Source organism: Leptonychotes weddellii, chromosome 9 (assembly GCF_054177405.1).
Source record: "Leptonychotes weddellii isolate Sample4059 chromosome 9, ASM5417740v2, whole genome shotgun sequence".
NCBI lineage: Eukaryota > Metazoa > Chordata > Mammalia > Carnivora > Phocidae > Leptonychotes > Leptonychotes weddellii.
The window spans coordinates 21,784,989-21,801,294 of NC_138377.1; the positions used below are offsets into that span (position 1 = coordinate 21,784,989).

A 16,306-nucleotide genomic window follows, 5' to 3' on the forward strand; every position below is an offset into this window, starting at 1 on the left:
GGTATTGAGGAGGGCACATTCTGCATGGAGCACTGGGTGTTATGCACAAACAATGAATCATGGAACACTACATTTAAAACTAATGATGTAATGTATGGGGATTAACATAACAATAAAAAAATTTAAAAAAAAAAGAAATGCAGGTTCTTAGACTCTGTCCTAGACCTGCTGAATCAGAATTTATATGTCTGTGCGCAGCCATTTGAGTTTTAACAAGCCCTCTAGGTGATTCTCCTGACCATTAAAATTTGGAAACCACTTGGCAGAAACTAAGTGGGGTATGCACTATTAACCACAATATTCACATGAATCCAGAAATGAGAGGTCATTCTTATTTTTAATCCCAAGGCTACTAAAATAGCTTATGTTCTCCAGAGGGGATCATCAGGGAGTTCTTTCTTATCTGTATCTTTAGCTGAAGAAACATTGGTAGAACTCAGGTTGTGTTAGTAACTATGCATTCCTTTTTTTTTTTTTCCCAGTTTTTAGTTTTTACACATAGAAAATGTAAATAATTAGTGGTAGTTCTACATGGTAACTGTTCACATCAGCTAGTTGCGGTCACTCGCCACGCATATATATTGTTTCCCCTGAACTGCTAATCATTATCTGTCTTCTCTTGTGCCAGGTGTCCCCAAGACCATACCCAATTTTGGTGATTCACCAGGAGAGCTCAGCACATAGCTGTCTTCATGGATAAGATTTATTCCAGTTCAAAGAATACAAAGTAAAATCAGTGAAGGGAGAAGACACATTGAGTAAAGTCCTGGGAAAACCAGGCTCAAGCTTCCAGGGTTTTCTCCCAGTGAAGTCACATAAGGTGTATTTAATTCCCCCAATACGAGTTGTGACAACATGTTGAAATGTTGTCTACCAGGGAAGCTTAGTGCCCAGATTCTTACTAGGGGCTGGTCCCATAGTCTCTGTGACACAAACCAAATTCCAGACTCCCAGAAGGAAGGCAGCTGTTTAACATAAACCATAATGTTTTGCATAAAAAGTTTAGGCACAGTGAACAGCAGTTCTGGGAATGGTGTGAACCTCCCCAGATTCCAAGTTCCAGATGCCTGCCAACAGCCAACCTTGCAAGCAGGCCTTTCAGAGGATAGCAGTCAGATCTGCTCTGCCTCTTTTCTGCACTGCTCTCCTAAGTAAATCGGTGTTTGTTCCATCCTTTTAGCTACTGGTCTTGATGGATATGTGTGTCATGATGTCCTTAGAATTTAAACTTTCTGAGGACAGATAGCATCTATTCTGTAAACTCTGTCAGTCAAGACAAGTGCCACTTACAGTGTGAGCCTCTAAGAAAACCTTTGCTTCTGCTCATGTGGTATGCTGGTATTGACCACTGCTCCACTCTCTGTTTAAATGCTGGCCATTCTTCAATGCCACGTTCAACTCCCAACTCTGCCATGAGGCCTTAACTGGTTAGACAGCTAACTTTGAGCTCTCCTTTTTCTTAATTCCAGTGGTCCTCAAAGTCTTGTGCTATTCAGTTTAGTACAGATTTTATACTGCCTTTAATTTTCCCTTCATTTTTTCTTCTACTTATCTGTCATGTCCTGTCAAAATATGAAGTCCTTAAAGCAGTCTAATCTTTTCTTTTTTAAACCGCAGTGGTTCTTGGACCAAAAAAATTTGTTCAGGGCACCTGGGTGGCTCAGTGGTCAAGCGTCTGTCTTCAGCTCAGGTCATGATCCCAGGGTCCTGGGATCGAGTCCCACATTGGGCTCCCTGCTTCTTGGGAGCCTGCTTCTCCCTCTGCCTCTCTCTCTCTGTCTCTCATGAATAAATAAATAAAATCTTAAAAAAAAAAAATTTGTTCAATTGCTGATGTAAATTACATAGGAAAAATAAACCCTAAAATTATTAGGCCTAGCATTCTTGTATTTTTAGATATTTAGAGGTAAATCAAAAAAGCTTCTTCCTCCTTAGAAAAAGAGTAGTTAATCCCATAGATTTGATCAGACAGGATGTAATTGCAGAAAGGGCACCTCTCTGTTTTACAGAAGCCTCCTGTGTTTGAACAAGGGGATGTCAGAAACCAAATCAATTACAGTGGCCCTTAATTGTTAGCTAAGCCTCAATTATCTAAGCTATGTTAGACAGGGTTGAAGAAGTCATGTTAAACCAGTTATTTTTTATTGTAAACAATGTATATTTTGCCAGACTTTTTCCCCCAACCTATAATTCTGGGAAGCCACCATCATTATAAACGTAGTGATAGCTATGATTAATCATACCTCACTTTCAGCAAACCAAATGGAACATGTTCTATTAGCCAAATTTTCAATTACCCACAGTGCCCTTGGTCCCATTTCCAATGGACAGGTAAAGACATTTCTGTGTTGTTCTTGTTTTATCATTATTGAGATGCTGGAGACTTGCCATTTAAAATTGATCCCATTCAGCAGAGGGTTTAGAACCAAGGGCTAAAAGTTAGAAGTGCTAACATGGGGGTGCCTGGGTGGCTTAGTTGGTTAAGCGTCTGCCTTTGGCTCAGGTCATGATCATGGAGTCCCAGGATCCAGCCCCACATTGGGCTCCTTGCTCAGTGGGGAGTCTGCTTCTCCTTCTCCCTCGGCCCCTCCCCCTGCTTGTGCTCTGTCTCTCTCTCTGACAAATAAATAAATAAAATCTTTAAAAAATAATAATATAAAATTGATCCTGTTCAGCAGAGGATTTAGAACCAAGGACTAAAAATTAGAAATGCTAACATGGGGGCATCTGGGTGGCTCAGTCGGTTGAGTGTCTGACTTGATGTCGTCTTAGGTCATGATCTCAGGGTCCTGAGATCGAGCCCTGGGTCCAGCTCCCCACTTAGCAGGGAGTCTGCTTGGGATTCTTTCCCTCGGCCCCTCCCCCCACCACCACCCCCCCAGCACGCACGCATGCACACACACTCTCTCACTGTCAAATGAATAAATCTTAAAAAAGAAATGCTATCATGTTTTTTGGTGTTACTGTATTTTGGTCAACTCATTTGTTCTCACTTCTATCAAGATCTTTGCTAATAACTTATACCAAGGAATACCAAATTCCATGCATGCAAAGGGCTGTTGTTGCCATTTGAGGTGAATAAATCCTCTTGTCCCTAATCTTCACAGGTACAAAGAAGCAAATAAACGGAGACCCCGAAGTTTACTAGAGAAGTTGCGCTGGGTGACCCTAGGCTACCATTATAACTGGGACAGTAAGGTATGCAAATTTCCTTGCAAATTCCATTGTCTTCGCTTTTACACTCCTTGGGCTCAGTAGTTGGATGTCTTCCTGGCCAAGCTTGTAAAGTGTCAGATTATCCATTTGTGGAAGGATCTCTTTCTTTTATCTCTTAAAATCCTCTCGATAACAGTGTCTCAAGAAGAATGAATAATTTCTCCCAAGAGAAAATTTCTTCATATGCCCTTAGGTTATATTGTTTCATCAGAAGTCATTGGTGCTTTCTCTAAGTATGTTTCAGGGGTACAGATTTTTCTTTACTGCATTCAAGAGCAATTCTCAATTAAAACCTTTATTTCCATTATTGTTTAGTGTCTGTTGAGCTTGTATTTTCTTTTTTTTTTTTTTAAGATTTTATTTATTTATTTATTTATTTGACAGAGAGAGAGAGATCACAAGTAGACAAGCAGGCAGAGGGAGAGGGAGAAGCAGGCTCCCTGCTGAGCACGGAGCCCGCTGCTGCGGGGCTCAATCCCAGGTCACTGGGATCATGACCTGAGCCAAAGGCAACGCTTAACTGACTGAGCCACCCAGGCGCCCTGAGCTTATATTTTCTACATAATATCTGTTTGGAGTAAAAGGAGCTCCATCTACTTGTGGTATTCTCCATCAGCTCACAAAAGACACCCTTGCCTGCTGTGTAAGTTCTGAGCAAGACACAGATAGGAAAGAATGTCCTACAGTTAACAAAGTTCAGTGTTTTCTTGAGGTACAGTTTCTTCTTTCCTGACCTCCATGCTTCCAAAAGGACCTCCTTTATAACGGGCAGCCTAGTGCCTCTTGTCTCCATGAGATGTTTGACACCAAGTGGAAGGACTAATTTTGAGAATAAACTTAATAAATAGATTGGTATAGACCATCTTCCTACTAACTAGTTACTTACTAAAAGCTCCATAGTTTCAGTCAACCCAGCTTATTAATAATTAAATTAACTGCTCAAAATAATGATAAATGTTGCTCAAAAATGTTCATGACCTATTACTTTCAGTAATGCAGATTTAATGGAAGACTGGATATGTGTGTTTGGGGAAATAGCCAGGTGATTCTCTCTGGGTGAGCCAGCCCGGGGTTGAATCTGGCCTTCCATAGGATAGTGCATACCTCATAAAGGGGGGCGTGAGCATCAAAGGTGTAATGCCCGCATCGTGATTACAGTGGTGCCGGCTTGTTTTGAGAAGTTAAATACATTAACACGATACATGTTAGCTTATTTTTTATGATGTTATATTTATTGCTGATACTGGTATTCCCCAAGGACTTAAAGTTACTCTCATTTACTAAGAAAAATGTGGAGTGAAAAATTACCAGAAACTCTGAGTGACTCAATGGAGAAAAGTGAAAGAGAAGTAAGAAGACTAGTGCATAGATAGTTGGGGATGGGGTTGAAAGCTCACAGAGGTAACCTAGTGCTAGAACAGTACCTCTGACTAGTTGATCTTGTGAAGGACTGAAACTTGAAAGGGTAGAGAAAACCTTATAGTTCTCTAGCCATATCCTTAGTTTTGGGAAATTAAGTGGGAACTCTTCTTATTTGCACTTAAGGAAAAGAAGGAAAAAATAAAACACAGAAATTCCAACTGAAGAGGCTTGGCCATCCTTTAATGGCCTTTCACAAAAGTCTGCCTTAACCTGAAGTTAAAGCTCACTTCTGGCCAGAGCTATGCCCTGTTGCTACAGCTGGGATACGTCAGGGCACTAGCGCAGATGTGAGGCGGCAGTGGATTTGCTGGTGTGGTTTGAGGTTGTTGGGCAAAGGGAGGACGCGAGAGCAGTAGCAAGACGGAGGGGCATCGGGCTGCTGCAGGCTTACACGGCGAGCAGCCCTCACCCTGGTCTGCCTAGGAGACTGCCACCTTGTCGTTTTCCTAAACTGCAGGCTTTTGTAGAGAGAGTGAGTGTTCTGCCCTTTGATGGGTTTTTTTTTATTTAAGAGAAGAAGGATATTGTGATCTTTACATGCTAAAAATAGTCCAGGAAGGTAAGCACTGAAAATTACCTCCATTTTAAGGTCCTGCCTTGACCATGGTATAAGTTAGTTTCAGTTCAGATGTTCTGAGCATGTCATCCCATCAGACTGACCAGTGAAATTGGCAGTGTGCCATGTTGCGGGCTGAGGGGCCCAAAACCAAACTGGCTGTTGTATTTTAATTGCTTGCTTTCTTTTTTTTAATAAGCTTTGTATTTTAGGATAGTTCTGGATTTGCAGGAAAGTTGAAAAGATTGTAGTACAGAGTTCCCATACCCAGTTCTCCCTATCAACATCTTACATTATTATGGTACCTTTGTCTCAATTAGTGGACCAATGTTAATGCATTATTACAATGGCGAAGTCCATATTTTATTCATATTTTCTTAGCTTTCATTCAGTTTTTTTTAGTTTTTAACTGAAGTCCTTTTTCTGTTCCAGGATACCACATTACATTTAGTCATCATGTGCCTCTTGGCAGTGACAGTTTTGAGTTGCTTTTTTGTCCTATGAGAATGATCCTATTTGAGATTAAAGTGCACCAGAGAGAGACGTAGTAATTGCTTCATGGGTAGACTCCATGCAGGGTGAACTTGTCTGATTTAACACTGCGCGGCATGTGCCTGCCATGTCCTAGGTGCTCGCTATTTTGAACGTCTCATTATTGGATTACTGGATACCTCAAAAACAGATGGATAAATCATGCTGTTAGGATTACGAATAAGTTAGATAATTTTAAAGTGGTAATTAATCTTATGCCACAGTTTCCTATTTTCCTGAGATCATTGTTTATTTTTCTTATTTTCCCTACTTTTATCAAAGAAATACTCAGCCGATCATTATACACCTTTCCCTTCTGACCTGGCTTTCCTCTCAGAGCAAGTAGCCACAGCCTGTGGGTTTCAGGGTTTCCGAGCCGAGGCAGGGATCCTGAATTACTACAGATTGGACTCCACCCTGGGAATCCACGTAGACAGATCTGAACTAGATCACTCCAAACCCCTGCTGTCTTTCAGGTAAGCTGGTTCTAGGGATTTGGGATTACTTTCTATCACTTCATTCCTTATGCTAAAGCATTTCTAGCTAAAATAAATAAAAACATAGGACTTTAAGAAATGGTTGGACTCTATAAGCTTCTACTTCTGGGTGTCTTAACAATGTTATCATAAGTAAAATTAGCCTTGTCCTTAAGAGTAGTAACCAAATTACAGTTAATATTTCTGTTTAAGATGCATGGAGTCCACCTTTTGTATTGAAAGGTATCATCAGTGTCCGTGGAATAGGCAACTGGAAGGCCATAGGCGAAACGAGCAACCTTTTTGGAATAGGGAAGAGTAAAGCACAGAAGCCTGACTAGTTTACTGCCTTGCCTCCCTAAACATAAGTTTAAATTGGGCAAAGTGCTGCAGCTGTATCTCACAAAGAAAGTGCCTGAACAGTGTCTTTTATTAATTGCCTTATCTTTAAAGTGAACAGGCAGGCTGCCTGGGTGGCTCAGTTGTTAAGCATCTGCCTTCGGTTCAGATCATGATCCCAGGGTCCTGGAATCGAGTCCCACATCGGGCTCCCTACTCAGCAGGGGAGTCTGCTTCTCCCTCTCCCTCTGCCCCTGCTCATGTGCTCTCTTTCTTGCTCACTCTCTCTCTCAAATAAATAAATAAAATCTTTAAAAAAAAAAGTGAATGGGCATGATAAATATAGTAAAGGACTCAATTCATTGGAAGGCTTAAATCTTAAAGATGCATCACTAAAACTTATACTGGTAATATTAAAACTAAATTTTTAATCTGCTTATTTAAGTGCTTCAAATTTTACATTGTAGCAGTCCTGTGGGCTGTGCTAAGTTTAAGCAGCAGATCATGGGTTGGTCACTTAGAGACACAAGCCAGAAGAGAAGGGTCTTAGCATAGATTAAAAAGGAGGATGTGAGAGCAGTAAGTGTTGAGATGAAATTCAAAAGGAATGCGCTTGGCAGTAACTTTCCCAGCCGTGGTTAGTAACAGAAACTTACTGTTGTGTATCGTTTTACTTATTTCTGTATAGCTTCGGACAGTCTGCCATCTTTCTCCTGGGTGGCCTCAAAAGAGATGAAGCGCCCACAGCCATGTTTATGCACAGCGGTGACATCATGGTAATGTCGGGTTTCAGCCGCCTGTTGAACCATGCAGTCCCAAGGGTCCTTCCAAGTCCTCAAGGGGAAAGCCTGCCATGCTGCCTAGAGACACCTCTCCCAGCCATCCTCCCCAGAGATTCAGTGGTAGAGCCCTGCTCTGAGGAGGACTGGCAGGTGTGCACCAGCTACTTGAAAACCGCTCGTGTGAACATGACTGTCCGACAGGTACTGGCCACAGACCAGGACTTCCCTTGGGAATCCATGGAGGAGAAGAAAAGAGACATCACCACAGAAGGTTTCTGCCACCTGGACGACAAGAATTGCCAAGTAAAACGAGTGAAGTTAAACCCTGACAGCTGAGACTTGGAGAGCCCGTTCTTTTCCTCAGGCAGGTCTCAAGTAAATGGCCACGCTTTCTTGTATTGCCATAGACTCTAGCATCAGGACAAGCCAAAAAGAGAGACAGGGAAAAGCTCATCGTGGATCATAGTGCTGCCTTGGAACCCATCCTGAAGAGTAAAGCAGTTAGCCACTTTGCTCATGTTGGACATGGTCCAGTCTGGTTCGATGTTGGCACTAATGTATGTGAGAAGTCCAAGGAGCTTTGACCTTCCAGAATAGCCTTTCCAGCCTCTGCCGTTACCTCTGAGGGAGGTGGAAGTGAGTTTCCATGTTATTGGAGCCTTAAATACCTCAGATTTATTAATGAGAAATCTGACACCCCTCCTGCTACCCCATCTAGTGATTTGTGGTATAATTGTGGTTCCAGGAACCAACCATTAGTCTCACCTTCATTGTTCCAGCCATCCAGTGATCTTTTCTTCCGTCTTCTCTGGCTTTCACAGAAAAATCCTATACACATTAAGACAATGGAACTAGAAACCTCATCTCCTAGGAAAGAAATTAATCACAGCTATCTCTCTTGCCTAAAAGATAAAATATATATAAAGCCAAGGGAAGGGGAGCAGTAGTTTCTCCAGATTTCTTTTAGGTCTAAACTCTTCCTGTTGGCTTTTTAATGCAATTTTAATTGTTGGACTAAAAAAACCCCAAGGGTGTTCTGTAACTGTTTTCTCCATGAATAAACTTTCTGTCTTTTAAATTAAAGATCTGTATCTATCTTTGAGGGTTAGCGAATCTGGGATTAGTTTTTTCCTGTTTTTACTTGCTGTGTTGTTCATGCTGTTGGAGCCCTCCAGCTGTTCTGCCCTGTGCCATCCCGCTCTGCCCTAAGTCTTCTCTGTGACTGTCTTATAGGAGAGAATATTCTTTGATATTCCAGTCACTGCTGTCTTTTGTGATTGTGGGCAGCTTGGAAAATGCATGAATCTTTGTACCCCCACCAACTCGACTCACTGTACCCTTAGCTGAGCTGCTTTACATTTCTCAGAGCCTCAGTTTCCTCATCTATGACATGAAGATAGTATTTACTACCATCTTCCATTTCAAATGATAATGGGAGTTTAGTGCTCCTTTCTAGAAACATGGTGTCAGTATTTTATTACTGCATGGACTCTTAGAAACATCGCCTTTTGTCTGTGTGGACGACTGGCTGGAAGCCACTTGGATACCTGCTGCTTGCGACAAGACTCGCCACATCTGCATGTCTCTGTCCTGCCTTTTTTCTTCTTAGGAACATTGCATATTGAGTTCATATTTTGATACTTGTTTTTTAAGAAATAAAAATTAATAGATTCATCCCTTATATCTAAATAACTACGTCTAAATGACCTCAAAACTTAGTGCATGATGGGAAAATTTTAGATAAATTATTTTAAATAATTAAATAAGTTTAAATAATTAAAATTACCACTGGAAAAATCCCTTATGTTTTCCATAGTGTACCTCATATGTGACCCACTGGAAACCCACATCCTGTCATTTAGCAAATCCAGTAGGTCAGCCCATCCTTCAGCATTAGAATAGTTTGCTCTTTAGTCAATTGAATATCAGATAAAGGTGCTAACTTGTGTTTAGGAATAATGTGGTGCAAAAAAAGTACATATTCAGACTGTAAACTGACACTCCATGAAGCGAGGTATGTGTGCTGTGAGCAGCCTGTAGAAACGGGCCAGCCAAGAGGAGCAGACTCCGATCTCCCAGCCCACGCACACTCCCTCAAGGGATGTGCTGATTGAGTTGGACGGTGAGGAAAATTATTTACACCATTAAATTCTCCCGTCTCTCTCATTTTTATTTATTTTTGTGAGGAACCTATAGTTGAAGATCTATAATGCAACTCTACCTTCACAGTAAGCAGAAAATGATGCAATTGAGGAAAAAGGAAAAATTGGTGATTTTTCCACATTTACATGAGGATGATCTGCCTAGGTTTGTTTTAGTTGTCCACCAGACATTTTCTACGTCAAGAGGCAGCACATGCTGACAGACCTCCTGTGTTTGTACTGCCCATGGACTAAAAATAGTTTTTACATTCCTAAGTGGCTGGGGAGAAGAAGTTAAGAGAATAGTATTTCATGAAAATAAGAAAAAACCAGATTTCTGTGTCCGTAAGTAAAGTCTTCATCAGAACACAGTCACACTTACTTAGAGATGACCTGTGGCTGCTCCCTCACGCCCGGGTGACAGAGTTGAGTAGTTGCTGCGGACAGCCTAGAGCCTAAGTGATCTGGCCTTGCACAGAAGAAGGTGTTGGTGGATGCCGGAGAAAGGAAGCTAGACCCCTAGGCAGGAACCTGAAATCAGGGAAAGGGGCCAAGGGGAAGATTTTTTTTCTTCATTATTTTATACCAAAAATGCCTGAGTAGATACTCAGTACGATGTAGGATATATGCAGTATCAAGTGTAGAGTCACAGTGTTGGGCCTGGGGAAACATACTCAGATGACACTCTGCCAGTGGGACTGTGATTGCGGAATTCCTGAATTCCATCCCCTTGTCCTCTCCAAAGTGATGTGGTTTGATGATAAACTGTACAGTCATCTTAATTCTCTTCTGAAGTGTGTACCATTTGACCCAATAAATGTCACTTCTAGGAGTTAAGTCAAAAGAAGTCTTTAGAGCTGTCCACAAGACTTTTGTGTAAGGATGTAACAGTGAAAGTCCCAAATAAGCTCGATATCCAGCAACAGGGAGTTGGTTGACGAAGTTCATGTATTCATTCGGGAAGTGGTTATTGAGCAGTTTTCTATCAAGAGGCACTGTTCTTTGCAGAAAGTACCTGCGTTTGTGGTTCTGTCCTAGTGAGTGTGACATCACCATGCAAGGGAACTCTGTAGCCATTTAAAGTTATGTTTTGGAAGAACACGTAGAGATATGAGAAAATACGCTGTATCTAATGAGAAAAGTCAGTTATGAAACCGTATGTAATTTTGTATAGAATGTTTACATGTTTTTTTAAAAAACTGAAAGGATAGGCATATACCAAAACGTGAATGATGGTGGGATTATAGTTGATGTTTATTTTGTTCTTTTTCTGTATGTGTGATTTTTTTTTTCACATTGAAAATCTTTTGAAATCTTTCTCTTTTAAAGAATAAATGTTATATGAAAACAATGGATCGTGGATTACCACATCAAAAACTAATGATGTATTGTATGGTGACTAACATAACATAATAAAATTTAAAAAAAAATGATGTGAGGTTTTGGTTGTTTCTGTTTTTTGTTTTTGTTTTTCTTTAAGAAATACTCTGACCTGGTAATTCTACCTCTACCTGAAATCTGTCACTCCCCAAATCCAGGAACATCAACATGGTCTAACAAAAGAGGTTTGTTTGAGGAAAATTTTTATGTAGTAAAGTCCTGTATGGCCACTATCAATCATGTCACAGAGACAGATTAAATACATGGAGGAAATGCTCAATATGTTAACTGAGAAAAACAGCTTCAAGCCAGTATGCGTTGCATTTTGCCAGTGTTTTTGTATGCAGCAAGTGTACGTGCACAGAGAAGGCTAGAGGCTTATAGTGTTTTAATATCTCCTAAATTTTCTGCAGCCAGCGTACAACTCTTTTGGAGAAGGCCATTGTGATGCTTTTGGAAGGGAGCGGATCTGGCACACACCGAGCTCAGAGCAGCAGCTTCAGCAAGTGTCCACTCACCTTTCCAAGTTTGTGCCCTCATCACTTCCAGTCCACTCTGGGTCCTTTCAATCTTTCTGATCTTCCTCTTGCTTTAAAATATGTCTGGCTGGCCAGTCGGTGGAGCATGGGACTCCAGATCTCAGGGTCATGAATTCAAGCCCCACGCCTGGGCATAGGACTTACTTTAAAAAAAAAAAAAAAATGTCTGGCTAAGGTGAATCCTCTCTTGACCCTCTGCTTATTACTTCCGTAGAGCCGCTTGCCTGTTTCCAGCACCCTCCATCGGGTTTTTCCTAGAAGGACCCGAGGCCGTCAGTGAGACGGCTGCATTGCTGAACAAGCCCGACTCAGCAAGTATGGCCTGCCATGTTCTACTTTTCCCAGTTCCTTTCTCACTAAGATAAGCTGGTCTTATCCCTTTTGTCTTTTCCCTTAATCTAAAAGGTTGGTTTATTAGAGTAGGAAAAAAATTACACTCACACCTTCGGTGGATTCACTGAAGGCAAATTAGAACGGTAATGAGGCGGAAAGGAGCCGAGTGATTATTGATCTCAGCGTGGCCCAGGGACCGGAGGGCCAGGCAGGAAAGACACCCCGCCCGTTCTCTCCTGTTTCAAAGGTTACAGTGAAAAAAAGCGATGCAAATCCAGTGGCTTAGCCTGGGTAGTACATTTTTATTGATGTTCCTTTTGATCAACTATCCTATCCAAAGGTAAATCCTTATGGAGAGATGAGTTTGTTGGCTCTTGTTAGTTTTATTGGTAAAAAAAGATTTCTTAATACCAATGGTATAGTAGATGGAAAGTGAAATAGAGTGGTGATCAGGAAAGCTAAATTTTAGCAACGGCTCCCACGCTGAGCTGTGTGACGTGGAATAAATCGCTCAACTGAGCCCCAGTTTTCTCATCTATAAAGAGATTTGACCAAGTAATCCGGGGTTACCTGCCGGCTCAGCAATGCTGTATTTCTAAAGTGAGAAACTAACCTCAGAGGTTGGATAAACAGCAAGCAAAACCCCCACAGACGAGATTTTTGTTAAGGAAATCATGCATTAACCAGAGGAAAGGAGAGGAAAATGTGGGGCACCTGGGTGGCTCAGTCATTAAGCATCTGCCTTCGGCTCAAGTTATCATCCCAGGGTCCTAGGATCGAGTCCCGAGTCAGGTTCCCTGCTCATCGAGGAGTCTGCTTCTCTCTCTCTCTCTCTCTCTCTCTGTCTTCCTCTACCCCTCCTCCCTGCTCATTCTCTCTCTCAAATAAATAAATAAAATCTTTTTTAAAAAAAAAGGAGAGGAAAACCGGAACTTCTCAAGAAAGTAATTCAAGTAGTCAGTAAACGTGAAAAGAAGCTAACCTTGCTAGTAGGTAGGGAAATGCAAATTCAAGGAGGAGATGTAAACTTGTACCTGTCCACGTGGCAAAATCAAGGCGATGATAGTCTCCTGTCTCTTCACTCACACCGGACTTCTAATCCCACAGTAAATGTTGGCTTCAGAATCTAACCACTTCTCTTCACCTCACTGCTGCTGTCCTGGCCCAAAGCTCTCTCGTCTCTCAAATAGATTATTGCAGGAGCCTCCCAACTGGCTCCTTCCATGCTCATGCTCCCAACCCCCTCCTTTACTCTTAACGTTGCAGCCAGAGCAAGGCCATTGCACCAAGTCAGCCCCAAATTTTCGAATCTTACCTCCAAGTCCCTACCCACCCTGGCCTCCATTTCCTCTTGACCATCTCACCAACTCTATTCAGGCCACACTGACCTCCTTGCTGCACCTCTGAACAGACCTAGCACATTCCTGCCCTGAGCCTTGGTGCTGGCTTGCTCCCTTTGCCCAAAATTTATACTTGCACTTCCTTCAAAGGCTCAAATACCACCCTGGGGACACCTTCCTTGACTAGCCTATGCAAAAATCTCAATCCCAAGGGCATTCCTAATCTTTACCATACTCTATTTTGTCTTAGCATTTATGACCTAACATTCTACATAATTTACTAAGAAAGGAAATCATGCTTCTAAAGAAAATATGACATGCTAGAAAATTATTTTTTCAATCTACTACACTGTAAGTGCCATAAGGCAGAGATGTGCCCTAGTTTTCTAGGACAGTGCCTGGCCCGTAATAGTTCAGTATATGTTTGTAGAATGAATGGATGTCCATGGTCGATGGGATGTGTGAAAATGGACACTTATACACTAACACAACAGTGAAAATGTAGTTCCCCGCACAGTCGGTTAAGCATCCAACTCTTGGTTTGGGTTCAGGTCGTGATCTCGGGGTCATGGGATTGAGCCCCGCATTGAGCTCCCCGCTCAGCAGAAGAGTCTGCTTGAGATTCTCTCTCCCTCTCCCTCTGCCCCTCCCTGTCATGCTCCTGCTCACGCACGCTCTCTCCCTCTCTTTCTCTAAAATAAATAAATAAATCTTTAAAAGGAAAAAGCGGGCGCCTGGGTGGCTCAGTTGGTTAAGCGACTGCCTTCGGCTCAGGTCATGATCCTGGAGTCCTGGGATCGAGTTCCGCATCGGGCTCCCTGCTCGGCAGGGAGCCTGCTTCTCCCTCTGACCCTCCCCCCTCTCATGTGCTCTCTCATTCTCTCTCTCTCAAATAAATAAATAAAATCTTTAAAAAAAAATTAAAAAAAAAGATTAAAAGGAAAAAGCAATGCCTATGCAGGGACACCAAGGTATGGATAAAAAGATGTTCATCACAGTGTTGTTCAGAACAGCAGGAAACTGGACACAAACCCAAATGTTAGTCCGTAGGGAAAGAGTTGACTGAATCGTGGTTCATGTACACTATGGGATATTGAGACTACGCACCTTTCACAAGAATGGCCAATAGAAAAGGACGCCAAGATACATTGGTTATTTGAAAAATAAGGAATTGCAAAGTTACACGTCCAGTAAAAAAACCAATGTGTAAAACTATTATGTATATGTAAATGTACATATAAAAACACTGTAAAAACTAAATAAGACTATTATCTGTTATGTGCACATACCTGTTTATAAACACATAGCTGGAAAGAGATACCCAGACGTAGTAGTGGGAAGGAGACTGGGAAGCGGTAGGGGGACTCTATATGCTTTTGTGTTGTCTGATTTTTTTTTAAGAGCATATTTATGCATTACCTATATGAATCCTTTAAATTATGCATTAGCAAACCCTATGAAGAATCACTCAGTAATAAGGAATGGAGGAAATTCATCTTTCTCCAAACTCTGGAGGTAACTTTAGACATAAGATGTGGCCTTGTGTCGAGTGACACAGCGAGCAGCGACTCTGGGCTGCTCCCGCAAAGGCTTTCGTAGCGGTCTCCGGGTCGGGGTCTCCACGGACTGGCTGGAGAACCGGCCGCCGTCACGTTTCTGTCTGCCCTAAGCTCAGGTAGTCTGTTGTGGCTACACATTTTGTTCTGTCTCTGTGATGAAAGTGCCAACTGGCTTTGGTTGTGAAGACAAAAAAACTGTCAACCTTGAACTGTGAGCGCCACAGTGCTGTCCCCTGTCCCCTGGTCCCCTGGCTGCTAGGGACACGGCTGGGCAGATAGCGTCGGCGGCGCGGTATTTCTGTTAGCTCCGCGGTGAGAGCCAGAGGGAGGAGAGGTAAAATCTGCTGGCTGGGGCACGCCGGTGGGCGTGGGCGTGCTCAATTCCTGGGTGCGTTGTGTGTGCCCTCTTGTGAACGAGTTAACGGTCCTGTCCCCAGAGTGAGATTAGGCCTACAAGTGTGCCCGGCGCACGCCGGCTGCGCTCCTTGCTCCCAGCACTTCGTGAGAGCCACCGGACACAGGCCCGGGAGGGGCCTTCGCTTCCTCACCTTTAAGACGTGCTCAGCCCAGGGGCGCCTGGGTGGCTCAGTTGGTTAAGCGACTGCCTTCGGCTCAGGTCATGATACTGGAGTCCCTGGATCGAGTCCCTGGATCGAGTCCCTGGATCGAGTCCCGCATCGGGCTCCCTGCTCAGCAGGGAGTCTGCCTCTCTCTCTGACCCTCCCCCCTCTCATGTGCTCTCTCTCTCATTCTCTCTCTTTCAAATAAATGAAATCTTAAAAAAAAAAAAAAAAGACGTGCTCAGCCCAAAGGTGTCAGTCTCCACAGCTGGAAGAGAGGGAACAAGCCACCTCTCCTGGCTTTCTGGCTGCGGAAGATGTTTCTCTTATCGCTGAAGACAGTGAGGCCGTGTCTGTGCCATTAGCCAACTACTTCTGCTTTTGGGGGTGTCACATGGGGGGAGAATTGCCTACAGAGGTAGAAGGAACATCAGCATTGATGCTGGTGCTTCGGCGGCAGCCCCTTTGTTCATTCACCCAGCAACTATTTACGGAGCGTCTGTGAAGTGTGAGTCGCTGTGTGATGTGAATGTGACAGCCATCGTTCCTGCCCTCAGGCCCCACAGCGAGTGGGGAGAACACCCACATAAGCAGGCAGCCACCGTAAAGTATGCCGCGAGGGGCCAAGTACAAGGTGCAATAGGAGAGGCCCTTAATGCAGAGATGGTCGGGAGAGGCTGCCTGAAGCAAGTAACATAAAAGCCAACAAAGAATCAGCTAGAGTTAGCTTCACTACTCTCCTCTAAAGGCCATTTATTATCTCTTTTGTCCCATCTGGAAACTTTTGAGGATTTTTTCAAACCTTAAGAGTGGATTCTGTGCAACTCACATTGAGAGATTTGTTTATTCTGTTCACAGCCTTAGCAATGTCTGCTGTCATATCTTTTGTTCACTGTTAATCTGTGTCCTCCAAAGAATAAGCTCCTTAAGGGCAGGCTTTTTTCTGTCATGTTCACTGACATTTCCCTGACACCCAGAATATTGCCTGGTACATAGTAGCTGCTCAATAAAACATCGTTGATGATTGAAGAAAATTTTCTTTGTCGTTCTCTTTTTTTTTTTAAAGATTGATTTATTTATTTGGGGGGGAGAGAGCACGAGCGAGGGGAGAAGCAGAGGGAGAGAATCTCAA

At 42.8% G+C, this 16,306-nt stretch overlaps 1 protein-coding gene across 1 annotated transcript in view; it reads left to right on the top strand.

The window, feature by feature from the left end:
- ALKBH1 (alkB homolog 1, histone H2A dioxygenase) overlaps positions 1 to 10,898 on the top strand; it is a 26,018-nt gene extending 15,120 nt beyond the window's left edge. The window contains exons 4-6 of the mRNA XM_006746741.3: positions 3,108 to 3,198; positions 6,008 to 6,201; positions 7,229 to 10,898. Of these exons, the coding sequence (XP_006746804.1) occupies positions 3,108 to 3,198; positions 6,008 to 6,201; positions 7,229 to 7,658 (715 nt within the window). The 3' untranslated portion in view covers positions 7,659 to 10,898. The remainder of the gene's footprint in view (positions 1 to 3,107; positions 3,199 to 6,007; positions 6,202 to 7,228) is intronic.
- Positions 10,899 to 16,306: the final 5,408 nt, after the last annotated feature.